Here is a 22712-nt window from a genome sequence, read left to right as displayed (position 1 = left end):
CCCTGAGTCATGGGAATATGTGGATTGGAGCTTTAGTTAAGGTTTGTATTTTGTGCATAATTGTAAGTATGTGTGTGTCGTGGTTGTGGCAGGAGCTTGTGAGTGCAAATATTTGGAGGTGCTAGGCATGAGGGGTGTCAATTCGTGAGCCATATATTCATGATGTGTGTGTGTGTGTGTGTGTGTGCGTGTGCCAAGGCGGGTGGAGTGCTGGATCGCGAGTGTGCACGAGTGTGAGCGTGTACAAGAGGCGAGTGGGGGAGGGGCCAGCTCCCCCTCTGCCCCCTCCTGCGCGGTGAGTGCGCGCGGCCGGCCCCGCCCTCCGCTGCAGGTGGGCCGGGCCCGCGGCGGGGCCCGCAGCGCTCGCAGCTCTTGGCTCGCGGCCGCGCCGGGCTCGCAGGGCTGGGCTGGGGCTGCGGGGCGGCGCCGGGACAGGAAGCGGAAAGCAGCAGTGCAGCAGCAGCGGCAGCGGCGGCGGGGCTCTGCAGCTACAGGAGCCCAGCGCAGGCCGCGCAGCCGGGGCCGCTGTGCGCCGTGACCGTGGGCTGCGGAGCCCGGCCGGCCGGCGGGGAGGTGAGTCCCGCGAGAGGCCGTGCGCGCGCGGCGGTGGCCCGGGCAGACTCCCGCTGGGAACGCCGATCCTGGCTCTGCGCGCCCCTCCGTGCCCCGCGCCCACTCCCACCGCGGCACCCAGGTTCGCGGCCTCTCGCCTCCGGTCGGGAGTCCCCTGGGCTCCTGGGGACCGCACCCGATCGGGTTTCCTGGGATCCCGCTCCTCTCAACCCGGCGCGGGGCGTCCTCTGCGCTCTCCGCCGCACCCCACTCTTCGGTCGGGTTTCCCTGCGCATACGTCGAACGCACCATTCTCCTGTGGCTGGCCTTTGGGGTGCGCCCCTGGGGTGCCCCCGGCCGGCCACCAGGGAGTGGCCGAGGTTGATGGTGGCACCCGGTGGCGGTGCCGGCCGTGCGGGGCGGGGGCCGCCGCCCTGCGTTCCCCGGGAGCTGGGCGCAACCCCGTTTTCCACCCCGCCTCGGGTCCCGACCCAGGTCCTCGCCAGGGTCCGGGGGCCACCTGGCCGATCGCCAGGCCCCAGGACAGAGCTGGCCTGTCTTTCAAACCTCGCTGGCCTAATCTAGCTGGATCTGGAGGCCTGCGGGGCGCGTCCGGTGGCGCATCCGAGAGCGCAACAGGCAGGTAGGAGTTTACTTTCAAAAAGGCCGGGGTGGAGCAGAGGCGCGCGGCCAGGCTCTGTCCGAAGTGGCCCTGCCCCTGGGAAATCTAGCCGCGCCAGGGCAGCCGTCGCCACCCGCAAGACCTCATTTCCTCCTGCAGTCTTTGAACTGCCCCCAAGCAAGGCGCCCAGAGAAGTGTGAAGCTTTATAAAAATTTAAACGCGTCGGTGGTGGAGGCAGGAGTGGGGCGGAGCCGCGGCCTCGCAAGGCTGGGTGATGAGCGGGTGAGACTTGAGCCCAGGAATCTGTGACTCGGCTTTCACTTCTCCAAACCAGGCCGCCAAGGTGAGTTCCTGGCGATGCTCCTGGGGAGGTGTAAGAACGATTGTGTGGCTATCACGCGCACTTTGTGAAACCCTTTTTTTTTGGGGTGGTAGTGGTGGTGGTGGCTATGATCAGAAATGCGTGTATTCTTAGACACTTATTCCAAAAGCCAGCAAGCTGTAAAGAATGTGGCGTTTTCACTGGCATGCTTATAAGTTTTACAGGGTTGCTGAAAATATTATAGCTTGTGTCACTAATCAACAACACTAATTAGCACTCTTTCTCCCGTGGGTGTGTTGTTTGGGTACCCAGCTCTTAGCTCCTTCAGGGAGATGGCAGAAACTATCTGAATCCAGGGAGACATAATTAACCATTTTATGTAACCACTAATTAGAGTTTTTAGAGTTGAATTAAATCAATGAGATGTCGTTGGCATTTTGATTTGTGGGAGGAAACTGTTTTATTCTACAGTTCAAAGAAATAACATACTTCACCTATCCGCGTTTGGCATTTCCAAACATGGGTGATTCTCAATATGACTAGAGAAAACACCCGGTGTGAAAATTTCACTGTTAGCTTATTTGCAACATGACTTGGTTGCAACTTAATTTGTAGGTAAATAGAGAGAAGAGTTTTGGCAGAGGCAGATTCGTAAGGACTGTGTGCCAGGCAGTAAGTTTTTATTGTCTTAAATATTGGGCAATGGGACCATAAAGGAAATTTTAAGTTTCTTCCTAAGCAACAATTCTGGGTCACCTTCTGTTGAAGAATTAGTAAGCGTTGAGTGAGGAAAACTGTGTTCTCTCTCTCTCTCTCAGAGGCACTGGGGTTGGAACTCAGGGCCTCAAGCTTGCTAGGCAGTTGCTCTTCTCACTTGAGGTGCCTAGGTTCTAATGAATCCCTGGTACTATGTTTCAGTAAAATTAACAAACCCTTGGGTATGATGATTATTGCATTGTGGACTGAGGACACAGAATCTGTGGCTAGTGCTTGGTAATTGTTCAGTTTAATTCAGCATGTATGTAATGAGCACTGGTTCCTTGCAGGTTTGCCATTCTTGGAATTGTAGGGATAAAACAATAACCAACAAAATGCCAGTTGGTAGTAAGTGTTTTAGAATTACAGGAGAAGTGTTGGAGAAGTGTTAGTTTGGTCAGGGAAATGTCTTTCTGATGAGGGGAAGGTTACAAAGGGAACTGAAGACCCATGGGAGGGAGCTATGCAGCCATACTTGGCTGAAAACAGGAACCATGCCCCTGTGGCTGGGGCAGCCCGGATCTGAGAGGCACCTGGCACTGGCTCTTAGAGGACTTGATAGATCTTGGTGAGCCTGGATTTCATTCTGAAGGGACAGAGAAGCCATGAGAAGGTTTGAAGCAGGGAAGTGACACAACTTCAAAGGGAACTGAGCATACACAATGGGTACCAAGAGTAGACACTAGGTCATTTAGGCAGCTCTTGCGGTAATCTAGGTGAGAGGTGGTGATGGCCTGGGCTGTGATGACGGTGTAGGACAGGTGGGTACCATACACAGCATGGATACACTGAACAAAAGGATGGGACAGGGTGGAGTGGGAAGACCCTGTAAGTGGGGTATGTTGGAGGAGTGAGGTCAGCAGGGTTTTTGTGATGAACTGTGATGTGGAGTGAGGCAGAGGGAGGAGAATCAGTGAGACTCCAAAGTGTTGGCATGAGCTTGATGGAGGGGCGATGCATGGAGGTGGAGAACATTGCAAGAAGAGGGGGTTTGAAGGGCAGGATCAAGAGTTCAGGTTTGGGTGTGTTAATCTGACCTGGCAGTGTACTGAGATCCCTAACGTGGAAATGTGAGTGGAGGTTTGTGGAGGCAGTTGGCATAAAAACCTGGAGTTAAGGGAGAGGTCAAGTTGGGGAAATACCTAGATTGTAAAATCTAGTTTTCTGGTATCTAACACAGGACCCCCCCAGACATGTTAACCATTCACAGCTCTTCAGAAATCTATATCCAGAATTTCTCAAGTGTGAGTTACCCAAGCCAGGAGCAGTTATTCATGATCTTTGTGGCTGACTGAGCCCAGAGGCTCAGAATCTTTCATTTAGAAGAGGTCTGTTGTTGCAAAAAGAAGCGTTGAGTTTGTCACACATGCCACAAGCCCTGCAGACCTTCACTTTAGTGACCTGAGTGATGTTTTATGCTTTGTAGGCCACAAGTTTAGCCATATGCTCTATGGCCTTGCCAAACTTCTCTGACCCTTCCTACAATCCCCTGGCTCTCCAATAAACCCACACTGTGTTCTCTAATCTCTCTGAGAAATGCTCAACCTGAAGGATGGTAAATGGAAGCCTGCAAGGAACAGAATAGAAATTATTAAATTACGTACTAATGTTAAAAGCAAACTATACAGACCACAATGGTATACGTAAGCCCAATGGGATTGATATGTAGGTCACGTGCCCTGCAAAGGTACTGTACCTGATTGAAGGAATCTGACTGTGCTAAACAGTAATAGTGGTTGATGGCTGTGAGTGCTTACCACGTACTAGGCCATGTTTCCAACAATTTTTAATATTTAATAGCCACTACAAGTCTAAGGTTAGTATCACAGTTTGGATCTGGAATGTCCCCTAGAGGTCCATGTGTTAAAGGCATGGTCCCCAGCCCATGGCATTTTGGGAAGTGGTGGAACCTTTAGGAAGTGGGGCCTGGTGGGGGGAAGGTAGGTCATTGGGGGCATAAAGAGACATTGGGATCTTTACATTTTTCTCTTCCTCTATCTAGCTGCTATGAATGAACAGGCCTCTGCTGGGTGCTCCCGCCATGATGTGTTTTGCTTCCACAGACCCAAAATAATAGGGACAAGTAACCATGGACCGAAAGGTTTATTTCAGTTAAACCTTTCTTCCTTGTAAGTCAGTTATCTCAGGTACTTTGTTAGAGTGACAGAAAGCTGAGTAACAGTAAGTAAAACATAGTTCTGTTATTAGAGTAGGGAAACTGAAGCACAGAGAAGTTAAAACTTGCTCGGAGGTCACACAACTGATAAATACTTGAGCCAGAATTTGAATGGTGATGGTCTAAACTCCTGGACCTGGGTTTATATGTTCTTCCTCCCCAAAAGAAAAGTTAACTTTAAACAAAATTATTTAAAGTGTCATTTTCCCTTTGAGTGCTATGTAATTAAAAGAGGGTACTTGGAGAAAAATGTTAGCTGTAAGATATCATATAAATAATAATAATTAATGGAGCAAACCCTTTAGAATTCTACATATAGTAAAAATCACCTTCAGAGGAATATGCACAGTATATACAAACACAGCTGCACCAGAAACTTCTTTGCTTTGGCCAAGGGAGCAGGAGGGCTCCTTATGTTCAGTGTGTGGTAACTTTCTACCTTCCCAACCAGAGCCCTTTAATGACTTAATAGCTGTAGGCTGAGCTGTTGATGTTTTTATAACTTCCTTTTCATGAAGGGTAGCTATATTTACCACTGTCATTACCATAACCTATTATTTCCCTCAAGATTTTCTGAGCACTGTTTTTCTTTTAAGTAGGAGTCAGGTGTATTTTATATGAGAGAACATGACTATGGAGGAAGATGATATTTGAGGCCACTGATCTTTACTTTGCTTTTGATAAAGGGCGGTAAAGAGGTTCTTCCTGGGGATTCCAGAATTAGACAAAGGTGGCCTATGCACCTGCCTCAGCAGCGTCTCCCCTGCTATCAGTGCGACATGGTTTGATGAACTCGTGCCCTAGCCTGGTGTTACTTGAGCTTCAGCTCAAGCAGGATGCTAAAAGAGATTGCAACAGAAGCTCTGCCACTGAGTGAGCTGTGGTGTGAGCCAGCGGTGTGGCTCCACTCTGGATGCTTCTGACATCACTGTCGTATCTACTCTGTGCAAGGTTTCTTCCATAGTAAGTGCATGTCTCTGTGTCCCCAGGTCTGCCACAAACCCCTTTGTTCAGGGCTGGAAATGTGGCTGAAGTGGTAGAGAGCCTGCCTAGTAAGCCTGAGGCTCTGAGTTCAAACCCCAGTGCTGCAAAACAAACAAACAAACCTTCATTCAGCAAACATTTATTGGATGCCCATAGTGTTCTCTGAGCGAGAGAGACCGTAATGAAAATGGTCCCTGCCCCATGGAGCTCAGAATCTATAGAGGAGCCTAACGTTAAATAATCACACAAGTAAACTATAACTGGAAATTACAAGGAGTACCAGGTGCTAGGAAGGGCCTGATTTAGACTGGAGTAGTAGAAAGGTCTCTCCAGAGAAGCAGGAGAGAAACTGGGCAAAACGGAGCATGTTAAAAAGTGAGTACCAGCAGGTAAACCAGGTTCTCCCAAGACCTTGAGGCTACAAAGAGCCTGATGCCTCAGAGGGACCAGTCTGGTGTGCAGGATATAGAAGATCACATGAAAGATTTTGTATTTTATTTGAAGTTCCCAGGAATACCAGGAAGAGTTTTAATCATGGAAGTGATGTCTTATTGTAATTTAAAAGGTCATTCTGGCTGCTGACTGGCTCAGAATGTCATCCTGTGCTGACTGGCACAGGATGGTTTGTGACAGGGGTTGATATAATAGATAGTTGCAAATTCTGGGGTCTGTATTTACACCACTACCTAATTCCATCCCATCTGTGCTGGTGTGGAAGCCCATCCCCATCAATTGGCTACCCAGGGAAGCTGATTTCTTTCCATTTGTCTATTATCTTTCCTGATAAGGGATCCCTTCTGATTGTCATACAGGGGGAACTGTCTTGTAAATCCATCCTTACAGTGATAAGCATAGGATATGCTTGTCTACTAACTAGAATCTCTTACCTGGTCTCAAGCCCACTTTTAAAATGAGTTCACTCTGGAATTTATTAGTTTGCTTCCTTTTGCTTCTCCTAAATCCTCATCCAGATATTAGATGGAACAAGAGTTGCTCACCATAGTAAAAACAGAGTGACTTAGAAGAAGGGTTGGGCTGTACAGACTGGATCCAGTGAGGAACCCAGAGAGTTTGCTGTAGGTTAGTCCTTGAGTCAGTAAAATGAGGGAAGGTAGAGCTTAGTGATGTTGGAGTGTAGGATGCAGAGAGTCCTGAAATGGCACAGGGTTGGCTCCGTAGGATTGATAGGATGATGGCATCACTGTGGTGGAGGACGTTGGAAAAAACTAGGCCAGGACATAAGAGCAGCTGGGGAGGAGGGGTGGCAGCGAAGAGAGTGTGATAATCCCAAGTGGAGCAAGAGTTGTCAGAGCAGGAAAGCTGCCTTTGGCTTTCTTCTTCAGTAAGCCTTTGGTGATCAGTATGTTCTTAGATTCTTGGGGAGGGATAGGGACCCCATAACTCCTGTCTTCTGATGAGTGGAGGGGAGGAATGTTGCAAGAAAAGTACTCGCCTGAGAGCTGTCAAACTGAACCAGCAGTAGATCCCGGGAGTACAGGGCTCTTGCCCCTAGCATTAGGTACAGAGGCGAACAAATCCATCAGTGGGGTAAACACAGCTGAAGAAGGGGCCAAAGATGGGACTTTGGGTTTGGCTCACAGCAGTCTCTGGCCATTTAGAGTTGTTTCAATGGAGAGTTAAGGGGGAGAACAATAACAGGTGGTGACAATGGAGAGAGAGAAGCCACCAAATGTACAGATCTCCCTGTGGTAAGTATGGTACGAGTTGTGGGAGAGAAACCGGGCAAAGGTGGTTGGTAAAATTGGGAAAAGCCTTTCCCCAAGGGCATTGGGGGTCCGGATTTCCTTTGAGGGGCATGCCTAGAATTGTCCTAGTGGCTGGTCTAGGTTTTAATGAGGACAAAGAATGACGACCCTCGACAGAGACGGAAGGGAGTGAAAACTTCAGTTTCTTTCATCCTTACAATGACCCTAGGAAGAGGACAGTAAGTGACTTCATTTTACTGGGGGGTCTGGTGTGAGGTAGGGACTATAAGGACAGGATTGGCCCTGATGTGCAGGACCCGAGCTACCTGCCGCTGAGACAGACGCCCATCAGCATTTAGCAAGAAATAGCTGGAAACTGGAGTGGGACAGGGAATCAAGAGCTAAGGGTTAGAAGGCAGACACGGTGTTGGAGATGTGAAGGGTTAATTTTGAGTGTAGAAAAGGGCGGTCAGTTTTCTGGGGAAAGGCGCCAAACGTTGGAAGCTGCAGGTCAACAGAGAGCCGGGTGGGGGGTGGAGGGTGGTCAGGGAGAGTCTTAGTTCATGCAGAGCTGCCTAAGGTTGGTTGTCTGCCAGGTATAAAGCCAATGAGGAAACAGCAAAGGCAAGAGCAAAAGGAAGTGAGACTGGAAGGTGCTGAAAGCGCGTGGAGATTGCTGGTGAAAAAGGTGGGGGTAGAGTTGGGAGAGAAAAGATGAGCCAGCTCTTAAAGTCCTCCAGGAAAGTGGGGCTCAGTCCAGGAGCCTAACTAACACTTTTCCAGTGCCTGCTGTATTTCACATTTAATCTTTGCAGTTGCCCCCAAATAGGCTGCCTTGCCTCCTTTTTACGGAAGTAAAAAAACCTGTGGCTTCAAGGTCAAGTACATGAGCAGGCAGACTGAGGTGAGCCCATTTCTGCTTGCTGTAGTGAGTCCACAGGTGGGCCTTGGGCGGGGTGGGGAAGGCCATAGGTGCTGGCTCCCTACCCTGCTGCTTTCCAAGCCTTTCTCACTGTGAAAGACAAAAAGAACATGGAGTTTGGAACCACCCAGGAGATGCCGGTGGCCACTTGCTGGACACATTGTCAACCGTTAGCTCATTTGTCATTGCAACAGTCCTCATATTCATATTTTACAGATGCTGCAGGATTGAGGTCCCATAGCTAGGAAGTGAGTAAAGTCCAGAATTAGAACCCAGCTCCAGATGCTGTATCTGCTTAATATCTTTACGTTATCTCTAAGAAGCTAGCAGCTAGCTAGTTGATTCCCATTAACATATAAGCAAACTGAGGCTCAGGATGGCAAGTGGCTAATCCCATCTAGTGACTGTACTAGATGGAAGCTAAGTTTGGGCAGGAGCTAGGCATCTCCTCAGCTAGCCTTGGGCTTGGAGGAAGGAGGCTGACCCTGGCGTAGCAGACCTTGGAAGTGAAAGCATATCACTTCCAGGCAGAATGAACAGTCAGGGCAAGTGCACCCCATCAGTATTGAAGCTCTGTGGGCTGTGTTGGGGTGTGGTGGTGCCATATGCAGGCCCAGTTAGTACTCAGCTTGCCTGATCACCCCTAGACTTGGCTGCTACTGGGGTCAAGGACCTGACCTCTCAGCAGGGCAGGGGTACGCACTGACATTTGCAGCTACCTTGTTATGTCTTCACACTATCTCACCGCTCTGTTTGCAGTTTCAGCTTCCAGGGGCGCTGGGAGGAGGAACGCTGTTGGGTGGAGACCAGCTCTGGGTGAGGGGTGCAGGGAGAGAATTGAAGATCTGTTTTCTGGTAGTAAATGTTTAACATGGGGGTTGGGGGGAGCTCAGGAATGTACTTGGAAATGTTTCCAATGTATTATTATTGCAAAGCAGTGTCTGAGGGAAGTGTGGGAAAGACCAGGGGCCTGCAATCGATAGTAAGTCACCTGCTCTTATCTTCCAATGTCCCCTTTCACTCCGGCTCTCATAGAAGCTGTTGTACATGAGTGTTAACTGTAGTGGAGACCCCAGTGTGGGTCTGTCATCCCGTATTCTGCTTTCGCCCTCCATCATGCCATCACAAAAACACCATCTTTTAGCATTAACATTTTATACAGACAAAGGATGAGCCATGTGTTCCTTACCTAGTCCTTGGTTTAGGGGGGAGGTGGCATTTACATTTTTTCTAGTTTTTATTATTATAGACAGTGAGGCAATAATGTTTGTCCTTAAAGAAATAGTTCTCTAAGATACATTCTTAGGAGTCTGGATTCTTGGGTTAAAGAGACTGAGAATTTTTAAAATAAATCCCTTAAAAGCTGCTTCCCCGGGTATTGGCACAGCCAGCAAACTGGCAGCCACAGGGGCTAGGCACTTTTGTCGGGTTAGGATATGGGAAGCCAATTCTTACAGCTAAAGCCAGTGAGGGTGAGGCTGTGCTCAGGAAATGGACCCCAGGGCCCAGGTCTTTCCCCTGCCCACCTTCCTGCTTCTTTGTGGTGGGATTCTGTTTGCTGAGCCCCATCTTATCTCCCAGACCTCTGGAAAGCTTGGTCCTGCAGCAGTGGAACAGTCAGAGGTCAAGGCTTCACCCTGTTCTCTTGTTCCAAGTTGAGACCCCAGAGGGGAGGCAGCTGCTGTCAGTTACACATCAGCCCTCCTTAACTTTGGCCTTGAAGATTGATCTCTGTCTTCTCCCCCTGTTCCCAGAGTGTGATCCTGTTGAAGAGTAGCTGCTGCTCTGATTCTCAGACTCCTCAAGGCCTTAGGAGCTAGCAGGCTTCACACTACCTCAAAGAAGAAACAGTGCCTGCGCCTTCATCAAGAGGACGCTCTCCATTGCTATGGACACCGAGTCCACGTATTCTGGATATTCCTACTACTCACACCATTCAAAAAAATCTCACAGACAAGGGTACGTATGTTGCAGAGGGAGACCTGCAGGCTAGAGGGGCTTCTAGACCCAGTTTTCAAACAGCTGGCTTGCGGGGCTTTTGACACAGGCTCAGTCCACTGGTGTGTGAGAATCAGACCTGTTGACATGCGTTGGAAGCAACTCCACTAGCAATTTACATTTTACAGGCACCATTAGAGTTGATGACCCTAATTCCTCACAATTGCCTTTAAATGAAAGTTTCCCCTGTAAGTGGAAATGGTTTCATTTCTAGGTACTTCTCATAGCTGTCAGTTCTCCCAAAGCCTTACCAACACTCTAAATGAAAGTTAAAAAGCAAGTGTTAATTTGTTGCTTTTCACCCAAAGCTGCTGACTCAGTCATTGTTTATTATGCATTGGCCCTGAGACTTGTGCACAAGCCAGTGTGATGGGCCTGACTCCTGATTTCTCTGTGACTACGCTTCCAAGTGAACAAGCGTGGGTTTTGGAAATGCTGTCCTGGGTGATGGGGCCAAATTCCCCCTCCATTGCAGGCCAAGCAGGTCTGCACTGGCATTGGTAGTGCTGTTTGCTGAGCAGAGAAATGAATGAGTGAATGAATGAGTGAGTGGATGAGTGAGTGAATGAATGAATGAATGAATGAAGAGCTAAATGATTCAATAGGTGGTACTGCACTGAGCAGGTAAATTGCAGTGTGGCCACTTAGCCTGTTCTCCTTATCTGTGAAGTGGACACAGGGATCCCCTCCCTCACGAGGTTGTTGAGAGGGCTGAATGAGGTTATGCTTGCCAGCACACAGTCACTAGCCAGTGGCTGTGTTAATGCAATCAGTGGTCTTAGCATTTCAGCACCTTGTTCAAAGGGTGCTGACTCCAGCCTCAAGGCCCACCAGTGGCCACAGGTGTGCTAGCATGGTAACTAACAGTGACTGTCTTGGAGTTTGTGTCCCTCTGTAAGCAGCTGCATACAGAGCAAGTGTTGTTTTGTAAAACTGTAATAAGTGTGCGTATCTAGTTCACTTACTTAGGAGCCTGTGTGAGTACACACACACAGAAAGAGGTCTGGAATCACACTCTGGAGGTGGCCGGGGGTGGTCATCCCCAGGGAATGAGCCCAGCAGCACTGACAGAGGGGAATCCCCATCTATACTTTATCTTTCTCTACTTGTTCCGTTTTTTACAAGTGTGTATTTTGTAATTTTTTTTAAAAGCGCAATGGAATAAGAATATACAGGATAGGTTTTCAAAGATTATTTGATGATATGAGAAAACATTCCTGAGACTGCATTATTAAAAAATGGGACTTAAAACACTGTACATTATAAGTTACATAAACACACAATAAGATGGATATTAACATATTGCCTGTCTCTGAGAATAAGGTTAAGGGTGGTACTTTTTTATTTCCTTTTTTTCTTTCTTGTTGGTACTGGGGTTTGAACTCAGGACTTCAAGCTTGCTAGACTGGCACTCTACCACTTAAGCCACTCTGCCAGCTCAAGGGGTGGTGGTTTTTTAAAGCTTTCATTTTTTTCTAAATTTCCACGTATTTCTCTTAACATTCATAAAAAATATGGCTCCTTGCTGGCAGAGTGTCTCAAGTGGTAGAGCACCTGCCTAACAAGCATGAGGCCCTGAGTTCAAGCCCCAGTATCACCAAAAAAAAAAAGCCGGGTGCTGGTGGGTGGCTCATGCCTATAACCCTAGCTACTCAGGAGGCAGAGATCAGAAGGATCACAGTTTGAAGCCAGCCTGGACAAAATAGTTCATGAGACCCTATCTTGAAAAAACCCGTCACTAAAAAGGGCTGGTGGAATGGCTTAAGGTGTAGGCCCTGAGTTCAAACCCCAGTAGCATAAAAAATATATTTATATATGTATGTATGGCTCCTTGTGCTGGTGCCCAGGTCGGCCTCTCCAGGCAGGTTGAGCGGTACCAGGTGCTCTGAGCAGGAGATGCTGGGGTGGGTGGGGAGCCTGTGGTGACATGTCAGAGCCTGGATCCTCAGAAAGTCAGAAGCCACAGGCTTTAAAAATAAGCACAGATTTCAACCAGTAAGTGAACTTACCAGATGTGTTATAAAATACCAGAAACAGCTATTTTCAAATATCACCTCTTTGAACCTAACTGGAGAAAGCAATTCACTTGTCATTGCACCAGGCTCCCTCCTCCATGCCACAATGGTGGAAGGAGGAATTTGGGGTGCTGTTGGAGCTTGGGGTTGAGTAGCGGATGATGACTTGCAGGATCCTAAGTAGGAGCCAATTCTGGCCTCCTCTGCGTTCAGGGTCCATTGCTGCTTGCTGCTGCTTCCTCAGGCCTCTGGAGGCCCCAGAAATTGATACTCCAGTGCTGTTGTAGGAGCTTTAAGTGAGTATAACTTTCAATTAAAACAACACACAGAACTCTTAGTGCTTTCTTGGGCCCATGTGGGAAGTTCTTGGCAAATGTGAATACAAGCTGAGGTTTTAATCCAAGACTGTGCCTACTCAGAAGCAGTGAGGGGAATAAGCATTAGGGTTCATAGGTGACTTCATGGGTGAGTGAACTGTGTGACAGGAGGAAGGCCAGGTAAGGGACAGAACTGTGGGACGGAGGTTATATCTGCAAGATAGGAGTGCCAGGAAGATCTGTGCCATGGTACAAATATTGTTAAGCACTAATAGACCCCTCCACAGGCATGGGTGCAGGCCCTGGGCAGAGCCAAGGCCATCTATTGAGTCCCAAGAGTGGCCTCATGAAGGCTGCTGTGCTCAGCTATCTGTCAGGAGTCTAAATGGAAGAGTAAGGAAGGAAAGGGACCTTGCTTTGTGGTAATTTTAGTACAGCTGCAACTCAGGAATAATGAAACACACAAATGCGACATGCCTGGTGACACCGGGATCATCTTCGAGGCCCGGCCAGCTTCTAAGCAGATGACAAGTGACTCTTTCTTGACAAAGAGGTCGATGACCTGGTTTTGTAATGCCCTCAGTCTCCAGAGAGTGTCCTGCTGATTCGTGGGAAAGTGGTACAGACTTTAGTCAACCTCATCCAACCTGTGGGTTCAGAAGCACAGGTTTTCTGTTTTAAATACAGCAGCAGCTGTAATGTGTATGGACCACTCTGGAGTGCTTGTCTAGCCGCTCGTAGTTGTCATCATCTCCCATCCTCACACCTGTCCTGGAACAATGGGAGGTGGTAGCCCTATTTACACACGATGAAACTGGGGCAAGGGACCAAGGTTGTTGGCTGATGTCATAAGGTTAGTAGGTGTCCCTGGCAGGTTTCAGTCTTGTTGGTTCTTTGGAAGAGAAATATCACTTTTGAAAGGGACATAGGGGTAATTCATGTGAGTATGTACTAACATACAGTGTCCTAAAGAACTGCCTGGGCAGCAAACAATTCCCACATCCGCCTTCCCATCCATCAGGGCAGAAAGGAAGCAGCTACCCAGGCCTAGCTGTCAGCAGAAAGGACAGGTAGTGGGTGGCAGTAGAAAAGGAAAGGGAGGAGTAACCGGTGGGGGCCGGCTTTCCCCAAATAGAAATAGATAAGCACCAGACAGAGGACTAAATATTCTTCCCAGGAAATACTGACTGTAAGCGGGAACAGTATGGGAATTTCAGGGATGCTGGCTGGAGTGACGGCACTGTAGCAGCCCCCAGGGGCTCAGCTCCAGAACTGCCCAAATAGATGCATTCCCAGGCACACATAGGTGAGGTATGGCAGATGCCTTCCGCTACTGCTGACTTTTCCCATACTTCTGCACATGAGCACACGTGCTCAGATAGACTTATCTCTACTCATAGGGCAGATGATAGGTGGGGACAGTTTCAGAGTTAAAGATAACAAAGACTACCTTGGGTGACATGGCACCCAGCCCAACACACAGGTGATCCTACCACTTAGGCAGAGGTGGAAAAACACACAGTGGGCTTGTGTTTGTAACACCCCACTCACTGGTTCAGTACACTGTTACTGCCCTTAGCCTCCTCTTCTGTACACATAGACACATGGACCGATGATTGTCACCATTGGGGAACCTGCTCCCCGAGGACAGTGGCAGCCATAGGTGTACCCTTTGGAGCATCTAGAGCTACAGGGGTAAGCGTTTGGGTGCACACTGCAGTGAGTGGCCACACTGTCTTACAGTCACTGGGTGGGTGGCAGTATTTTTGTGGGACGCCACTCTTAAGACCTGCCTGGAGCTGTAAAGGAAGAGCAGTGGTTTCCATCAAGCAGTGTGGCAGGTCTTGCTTCAGCCACAAGACTTGGATGAGAAGCAGCTCACCTGGTGCAGCTCTGGTGCCAGGTGATAAGACCTGCTCTTCCAGTCATGTGTGGAAGGCGCTCGGCTCTGGGCAGTCATGATGACATGCTGTCCCTCATCCCTGTGCATGGGGGCACTGTGCAGCTGAGCAGACCCTTATGGCTACCATTCCAGAGCCCCTGCATTTCACAAACAGGCAGACTTCCAAGCAGTCTTTCCAATCTCCTTTCCCAGGAGCAAGTTTATGGGAGAGTCTCATTTCCTAGATCACCTGGGGTGCTAGTGGGGAGTGTCGCGATTCCTGTTGTCTGTCTTCCAGACAAATGCTTTGAGGCTGGAACCAGCCAGTCTGCATGCAAATCTGCACCCTTGGTGATTTGTCTACTCACTGGCCCTTGAGAAGCACTGGTTTAGGATTTAAGGCTCTGGAGGATAAGCAACCTTCTTTAGGTTATCAGATAAAAAGGTTCTTATCTGCTGCACCTCAGGTGCTGCCAGAGGAGTTGTAAGACAGTTTTTGACCATCTTGGTGCTCAAGGGCCCTTTAAGAGCCAGGCTGGTGGGCTGGGGGTGGGGAGCTGCGGCTAGGCCTGGGTGGTTCCCGCCTGTTTTCTGCCCTGGCAGTGGTCAGGAATTGGCACTCTGTGAAAGATTTTGATTTCCAGTAGAATTCGACCTGTGGGACTTGTGCATAGAGAGATGGGTTAGGTAAGCATGTGACCTGGCTGATGGCCAAGAGTGATATGTGTGAGAACAGGAGGGGAAAATGGAACATGGAAGCTGAATAGGAGACGGGATGTCGTGGAATGCAGTGATGCCTGGTGGTTCTAGACCTCATCTAACACTCTGAACACTGACCAGGCAGGTGAGAAATCTCTCCATGTTTCTTCTTGTTCCCCATTGGGTGTGCCTTTTGAAATGATTGTATTGGACACCCGGAGTGTCAGAGCACATGGCTCTATGCTAAGGTCACAGCTCAGTCATGACTCCAGGAGTATCTTCAAAGGCTTATGTATAGCTCCAGTAGTTTGACAAGTGTAAGTTGTGAAGATGAGTATTAGGAATATTGATCTGTATAATCTCCTGATTGTCCTTCAGAATGGTGTAGCATGGTGGCTTTGAGTAGAGGTCACTTTGGAAACAGACTTGGATTCAAGCCTACTTTGTACTCACTACAACTTTGGGAAGTTACTTAACTCTGTGGGCCTCCGTTTCCTCCTCTGTAAAATGGGGACAGTAATACTGGCTGCATGGGGCCATTGTTAGGATTGAATGAGACTAGTCGAGTAGAGCACTTAGGAAAGTGCTCTCTAAACTGGGATGGGGCAGGAGTGATTGACGTTGATAGATGCTTCTCTGGGTGAGCTCAAACACTGGAGTTGTCTGGACACTTCTGTTTCTAGGCATGCTGGAAGGCTTGAGTTGTCACAGAACGATACTCAGCCATGGGAGCCCCTAGTTCTTTGAGGGGATTACCCAGCTCCCCTTCAAAGGAATTACCCAGCTTCTCCTCGGGAAGTGGTTTTTGTTTTGGGTTTTCATTGTTGCTAAGTTGTAGGTTCATAGAAGATATGTGTGTGGAGAGAAGGGGGTTCCGTGGTGTGTTGACGGCTCTGTTTACTCCTCTTTCTCCAAGGTAACACAAAATCAGAACACCATTCTCTGCCATCGGCCAGCAGTATTAGTAATGCTAGCGGCTAAAGTGTATTTAAGTGCTCACTCCCCATCCTGCACTGAGCTCGTGTGCCTTATCTATGTGGTATCATCATTGTCCCCATTTCCTGCATAAGGAACCTGAAGTTTTGGGGGTTGGGCAAGGTCACACAACCAGCAAGGGCAGGTGGAGATCTGACTAATTGTCTGCAAAACCTGCATATCCAATGGTGCTTCTTCTGCTGTCTTGACTGGGAAACCTTGGGAATAAGGGAAGGTGTTGTAGGAAGGTGATCTGAAGATAAGTGGCCTGTGAGGACAAAAACACCTGGGGAATTTACTGACTTTGGGTACTCTAGGGCTACTTCTCTGCGGGATCTCGAATCTGCCACCTGCCACTGGAGGCCAGTTCCCACAGGTGCTTATTCACCAGGTTGGGATCTGGGCTTGGTCACTGGGACTGATTTGCTTTGTAATCTCAAGTGCCCTCCCATTCACCCTGGAAGACCACCCAGAAAGTTCATCTGGGGTAAAAGTATGTAGCAGCCTGAAAACACACACACCCCTTCACACCCCTCAGTGTCATTTGTCCTAGCTTTCTTTGTCTCTGTGGGTGTCTGAGTTCAACAAGGGCCTATGGGAATGACTTTTCTTTTAGAACTTGTAAGAATGAAAAGTAAATGATTCTCTGTCCTGGTTTAGAATTTCCTTACTTCTCTTCTTGTCCAAAAGTGTAGGGTGACAGTGTGTCCCAGATTTTTTTTTTTTTTTTTGGCCAAACCAAAGCATAGATATTACGCAGTGTTGCCCTGATTAAAAAAAATTCCTAGAAAATTAGTTTAGGTAAATAATAACCAAGTCAAGTGAGTGATTGTTATATTAAAATGTGCCTTAGCTACAGAAATCCTAAAATTATAATTTAAAGTTCTGAAAAAATCATGTGAACACTGTTGCTAAAAGAGGAGTGACAGTCTCTGGGTCTTGGAATGGCAGAAAGAAAACACTAAGTAGTATTTCAGTAAAGATCAGTTTACTCCTTGCAGGGGATGGGGTTGCTGTGTGTGTGTGTGTGTGTGTGTGTGTGTGTGTGCATAGGAGTAGAATTTTCCTAAATTCTATGTTTATTTATTTATCTATTATCATGCATTTTTATTAGGATCTATTCACTATACAGGGGAGGATTTGTAGTGACAATTGCGACAAAATGATATTCATAGTACATTTCGATGAACCAGAGAGTTAATTAACATGGCATGAGTCTCATAGCTGATTACCTTTTTTTTTTCTTCAGAGAGAGAACTAGAGAGAGACACAAATCACCCAGGAATAAAGATGGCAGAGGGTCAGAAAAATCTGTCACCATTCAAGCTCCCACCGGAGAGCCCCTCTTGGCAAATGATTCTACTCAGACGGAGGAAGTCCAGGTGAGGATCAAAGGCAGTTTGTAAGCACACGGCCACTTGGCCAAGCCTCCTTTCTGTAAATGTTTTTCTAAGTCTTGTTGCAACAGGCTCTCTTGGGTTTTTATCTTTATTTTTCTAGCATGTTAATTAGTTTATCTATGTCCTGTGGTTTCTTGTTGGTCTAAGGACAGCCTGCCCGGCCATTGGCTAGCTTGGGGGTCCTTCTGAAGTGTGATTGGTTGGCCAGCTTTGAATGGTGTTGAAAAGAAGCCAGCATGGCTGACGACAGGGCAAGGAAGGGGAAAGTTACTGGCTTGAGTCTCTGGAGACTCGTTCCAAAAGGGAACAGTATTAGAGAGGGAAGGAGTGTTGGGATTGGGAAGAGGGGAAAAGAAGTTAGCCCAGGTATACTACTAGATGTAGGAAATAAACCGAGAGCTAGGCACTCAGACCCTGGCAGGGGAATGTAATTGAATGAGATCTACGTTGAGTCAAAAGTGGATCAAGCCAGCAATGGGATTAGTAGCAGTACCTCACTGTTAGGGCCCTGGAGGGAGCAACGGAGTAAGGACAAAGTGGAGAATGTGTTTCCTCTGTCAAGGGACAGCACCTCCTCAGCACCAGACATTTACTGCCACTCAGGACTCAGGGACTCTGTGTTTACTGCATCTTGTGATGTTTAAGATAAGTCGGACATTATGATCTTATGTGAAATCATCCAATTTTAAAATATTGGCAGTTTATTCCTTTTTAAAAAAAAAAACAAAAACACTGTGCATGTTCTTTGGATCTCAGCTATCTGGCAGCCTCCTTGATTCAAACAAACATCTGAGCTGTACTCAGAAGCATGTTTGAATGCCCTCTGCACCTCCTGAAATATATGCATGCCCAGCCTTGCCTCCCATAAAGCAATGAATGCGTATGCAGCCATAAAGATAGAGGAATACAGATAAGCATGTATCTGTACCCACCTGTAGGCACACACAGATGGGCACTTATAATCAGACAGAGGAACCGAAGCTGCATTCCACAGAGCATATAAATTGCTCTTGGGACCCAAACTACAATTGTGTGTTGAATGTGGGGTTTATTCAGCAATGAGAAAATGTCTTTAGTGTTTTAATCTTTACTGCTTGCCTTGTTCTGGGAGGGAGGATGGATGGATGGATCCAGCCTAGGGTTGGCCCACCCAATGTTTCAGGGGTCAGTTTCCTTCTAGAAATGGATACAGAGGTGCTGATGGGCCACTGTCAAGGCATTTCTTCCTGCAGCTTCTCTCTAGCTTGTACTCTCTGGGAGCCTATTGGTATTTGCATCAGGCTGATGTGGTGGGAAGAGTATTTTGAGGTGTATTATCTCAGTAGCTATGTTACCATGGGCAATCATAACCTTTGTAGGCTTCTAGTTTCATCATTGAAAATCTAGGGGATTGGATTAGAGGAATTAGATGCTTTTTATTCTGAAAACCATAAGCTTGGGAGAACCCTTTGTACATCTACATGTTTTTAGACAAAGATGTGTGCAAATTCTTAAAATGGGTGGGATTTAGTTAGCAAGGAAAAAGATGAGCAGCTAACCCAGGGCAGTTCAGTAGGAATCAGTGATCACAAGATACTTGTAACAGTTATGTCAGCATTGATTGTCAACTGAGCATCAGGCCTAATACAAACAAGAATTCAGCAGCTGTCTTTACGGAGAGTGTTACAAGGAAAATTATTTTCTGTAGTTGTGAGCTCACTGTATATTAAAGGAAGTTTTATATCTTCGAATTTGTGGCTTTTTCTCTTGATTTTTTTGAACCTAAATTTGAACACAGGAATAAGATAGATCTTAAGTGTACATTTTGATGAGTTTTGTCATGTAACCATACTCTTCACCCCAGAAAATTCTCTTAGGCTCTTTCTTCCTAGTCACTTCCTACCCCATTCTCCCTCTCCATGCAACCACTGTTGTGATGTCTATCTCTGTAGATCAATTTTGCCTGTTTTAGAATTCAATGTAACTGAAATCATAGTATTTTTTTTCCATTCCACATAACGATTCTGACATTTATCCATGTTTTAGCATATTTCAATGGCTCATTCTTTTTTATTTTTGTTGAGTAGTATTTCACTGAGTTCACCACAGTTTGTTATCCATTTTCCTAGTGGGTGAATGTCCATTCGAGTTGTACCATTTTAGCTGTTGTAAATGAAAGTGTTAAGAACATTCTTGTACAAGTCTTTCGTGGACATATGTTCTCATTAACTTGGGGGGAAAACTGGGGGTGGGATTGCTGGGTCATATAGTTAAGTGTATATTTAAATTTCTGTGAAACTGCCTGGCCAGGCCTCCGGGGCACTTGGACCAGAAGTGTCAAGAGTCCTGGCTGCTTCTGCTGTTGTCTCTAGTAATTTCTCTTAGGGTAGGTGAAACTTATTTCCACATATGTCCATAGGCTGAGACCTTTGGCCACCAACACCACCTCTTAACCACAGCCTATACATTTCATAAACAATGTTTTTATAATTATGGGATTTGGGGCTATTCAGTTCTGAGCAGTCTCTCTTGCTGATTCAACTGTTAAACTAGATTTCCCTAAGTTTGATGTCCTCATTTCTCCATCTTACTGCCACATTTGACTCCTTTTTCTGAGTTAAATCATATTCACAGATCCCTGAGGCACAACTTCTTTGGCTCCCATGTGACTTTCCAGTGCCTTTTTGCTCTGTTGTGCTTTGGAATGGAGTCACAGTTACCAGTGAAACAGCAAAAGTGTTTGAAGTCCTAGCAACTGGAGCTTGTTAAATGAATAGACAAATGCTCCTACTAGCAACTACCTGGAAGTTTAAAAAGGGAATAAAGATAGATTATAATGACTTTGGTTATTTTCATGTCCTTGGGGTTTAGTTTGTTATGAAAACATTCTGGAAAGAATTTTTGAGCCGTTCTGGCCATAGATTCTTGAATTTGCTTAGCTTGGTCAGTAAGAAATGCTGTCAGAGTGCTACTTATTAAGTGGGTCTACAGACATCATGTGTGGATTAAAGAAAGGTGTGTACTAGCTGTGTGTGAGCTTGAAGTTGCATATGTTCTAAGTTCCTTTTTCATGCCCTCTGTTCTTCAGAGGTAGTAGAGGGTATAACGATGTTCCCTACTTCCAGGATTTGGCAGGTGGATTGTTTATTGCAGGGCAAACAGTCTTGGCCCCAGAGTTTCTCAGAGCTTTTCAATCCAGGGCATGACAATCCATGCTGTGCTAATGAGTCACTCAAACACTACAAAGATTAAATTAAGTTTGCTGTATTTGAAAAGGCAAATATATAATACATTATGAAAATGGTTAAAGTTAAAAAAAATCCTATATTAAAAGCATACTCAGCTTCCATTTTCTAGAAAGCTCCATGTATACAGTTGGGTAAGTAAGGTGAGTCCTCCTTGTACACTGTGGCTTTTACAAATGACCTGCTTCCTGGAGCTCGTCATCCTCATGTCTTCTCTCCCATCAGGATGACAATTGGGGAGAGACCACCACGGCCATCACAGGCACGTCAGAGCACAGCATCTCCCAAGAGGACATTGCCAGAATCAGCAAGGACATGGAGGACAGCGTGAGGCTGGACTGCAAGCGCTACCTGGGCCTCACCATCGCTGCATTCCTCGGACTTCTAGTTTTCCTCACCCCCATTGCCTTCATCCTGTTACCCCCGATCCTGTGGAGGGATGAGCTGGAATCTTGTGGCACAATTTGTGAGGGACTCTTTATTTCCATCTCATTCAAACTCCTTATTCTGCTCATCGGAACCTGGGCACTTTTCTTCCGCAGGCAGAGAGCCGATGTGCCACGGGTGTTCGTGTTCCGTGCACTGTTGTTGGTCCTCATCTTTCTTTTCCTGGTTTCCTATTGGCTTTTTTATGGGGTCCGCATTTTGGACTCTCGAGTCCGAAACTACCAGGACATCGTGCAATATGCGGTCTCCCTCGTGGACGCCCTCCTCTTCATCCACTACCTGGCGATCGTCCTGCTGGAGCTGCGACAGCTGCAGCCCGTGTTCACGCTGCAGGTGGTCCGCTCCACCGATGGCGAGTCCCGGTTCTACAGCTTGGGGCACCTGAGGTGAGTGGGGCACATTCACCTGGGGCTAAAGGACTTCTGCTGGCTCTAGAACATGGCTGGTCTTTAGCTTGGCAGGGCTGATGACAGACACAGGTGTGAGGACCGGGACCTGACTTTCCTTCTGGTTCTGGGAAGAGCTGTGTGAGTGCAGGAGTGGGTGGGTGGTGATGGGTGTCCTTGCGCACTGTCTCTCTGGACTTCTGGATGCAACAGGGCAGCCTCTGTCTCAGCCAGGTTCACATTTCGCTAGACTTGTTCTCAGACTTGTTGGCAGCTCCCAAAAGTCATATGGAAAGGACAGCTGCTGCCTTGATCCTGGCATTGGCTTATAAGCAGCCGATAAGGTGACTATTGATACCATTTTGCCCAAAATGGTACATTTGGTTTACCTTGGTATCCCAGTAGATACCAAGCTGTTCCCTTTTTTCTACTCTCAGAGATATCCTGATTTGATAATAAATTATATGGTCACCCTAAGGATCTCCTACCCAAAGAATCAAGCCCGGTCTGAGGACTCCAAATATATAAGATTTGAGTGTTTTGAAAAGGTATATGTGACGAAAAGTTAGAAATCAGTTGGGATGTCTTGAATTAAATCCAGTTATCTGTAGTTAACTAAAAGAAAGGATCATCATTTTATAAATGAAGGTAAAAACTTTATACAGATTACATATTCCACCTTTGTAGAACCCTGAGATATAGGTATTATTAATCCCAGTGTTACAGATGAAGAAACTGAGGCTTAGGGGATTTAAGTGATTAAGATATATTATTTGCACAAAATAATATATCTGGTCTTATTTAGAAGTCACTCAGATATCATGAGGTCAGTGCTGAATTAATGACCCTCTTATGACTTCTTTCACTTGGTGTTTAGTGGCTTTTTTTCCACCTGTTTTCTTCCACAATCTATGAGTTCTCCAACGACATGAGCTGTCTCTTGCTCCTTCTGGCTTCCTTGGTGCCTGGCATAGAGCAGAGCACACAGTTGGCAGTTGGTCCCTAGGTGAGTGAGCGACCTGGGATGTTTGACTTTGAAGCTTTGCTCTCCTTGGCAATACACGCTCATGTGTGTCACCTGTGATAGCATAGTTGGCAGAGCAGCCAAGACCAGCAAGGGCACCTTGGTGAGTACCAAAACAACTGCCTTTGTCACAGTTTTAGCCAGGGCCAAGGGAGGTGGTCCAGCCCCAGTTTGGAACCATCGGCATATTGGTTCACAACCTCTTTCATTCCTCTGGCTCAGCTTGTACTACCTGAGGACTGGGTGATTAGTGTTCAAGGTTGCTGCCGCCCTGATGGATGCTTGAAGGGATGGATTCAGTATC

The 22712-nt window shown here is 47.1% G+C and overlaps 1 protein-coding gene across 2 annotated transcripts in view; it reads left to right on the top strand.

The window, feature by feature from the left end:
• Positions 1-425: 425 nt before the first annotated feature.
• The window catches only part of Vangl1 (VANGL planar cell polarity protein 1), a 49292-nt gene continuing 27005 nt past the window's right edge, over positions 426-22712 (top strand). The window contains exons 1-4 of one of the 2 annotated variants that reach the window (XM_020153155.2): positions 426-573; positions 9796-10000; positions 17177-17309; positions 20777-21384. In XM_020153155.2, the coding sequence (XP_020008744.1) occupies positions 9930-10000; positions 17177-17309; positions 20777-21384 (812 nt within the window). In that variant the 5' untranslated portion in view covers positions 426-573; positions 9796-9929. Of the gene's footprint in view, positions 574-1024; positions 1519-9795; positions 10001-17176; positions 17310-20776; positions 21385-22712 lie in introns of those variants that run through there. The other variant, XM_074050687.1, reaches the window with a different exon arrangement.

Source organism: Castor canadensis, chromosome 12 (assembly GCF_047511655.1).
Source record: "Castor canadensis chromosome 12, mCasCan1.hap1v2, whole genome shotgun sequence".
In the NCBI taxonomy this organism is placed as follows: domain Eukaryota; kingdom Metazoa; phylum Chordata; class Mammalia; order Rodentia; family Castoridae; genus Castor; species Castor canadensis.
Note: the sequence above shows the minus strand (reverse complement) of the source record. Positions and strands in the feature narration are given on the sequence as shown.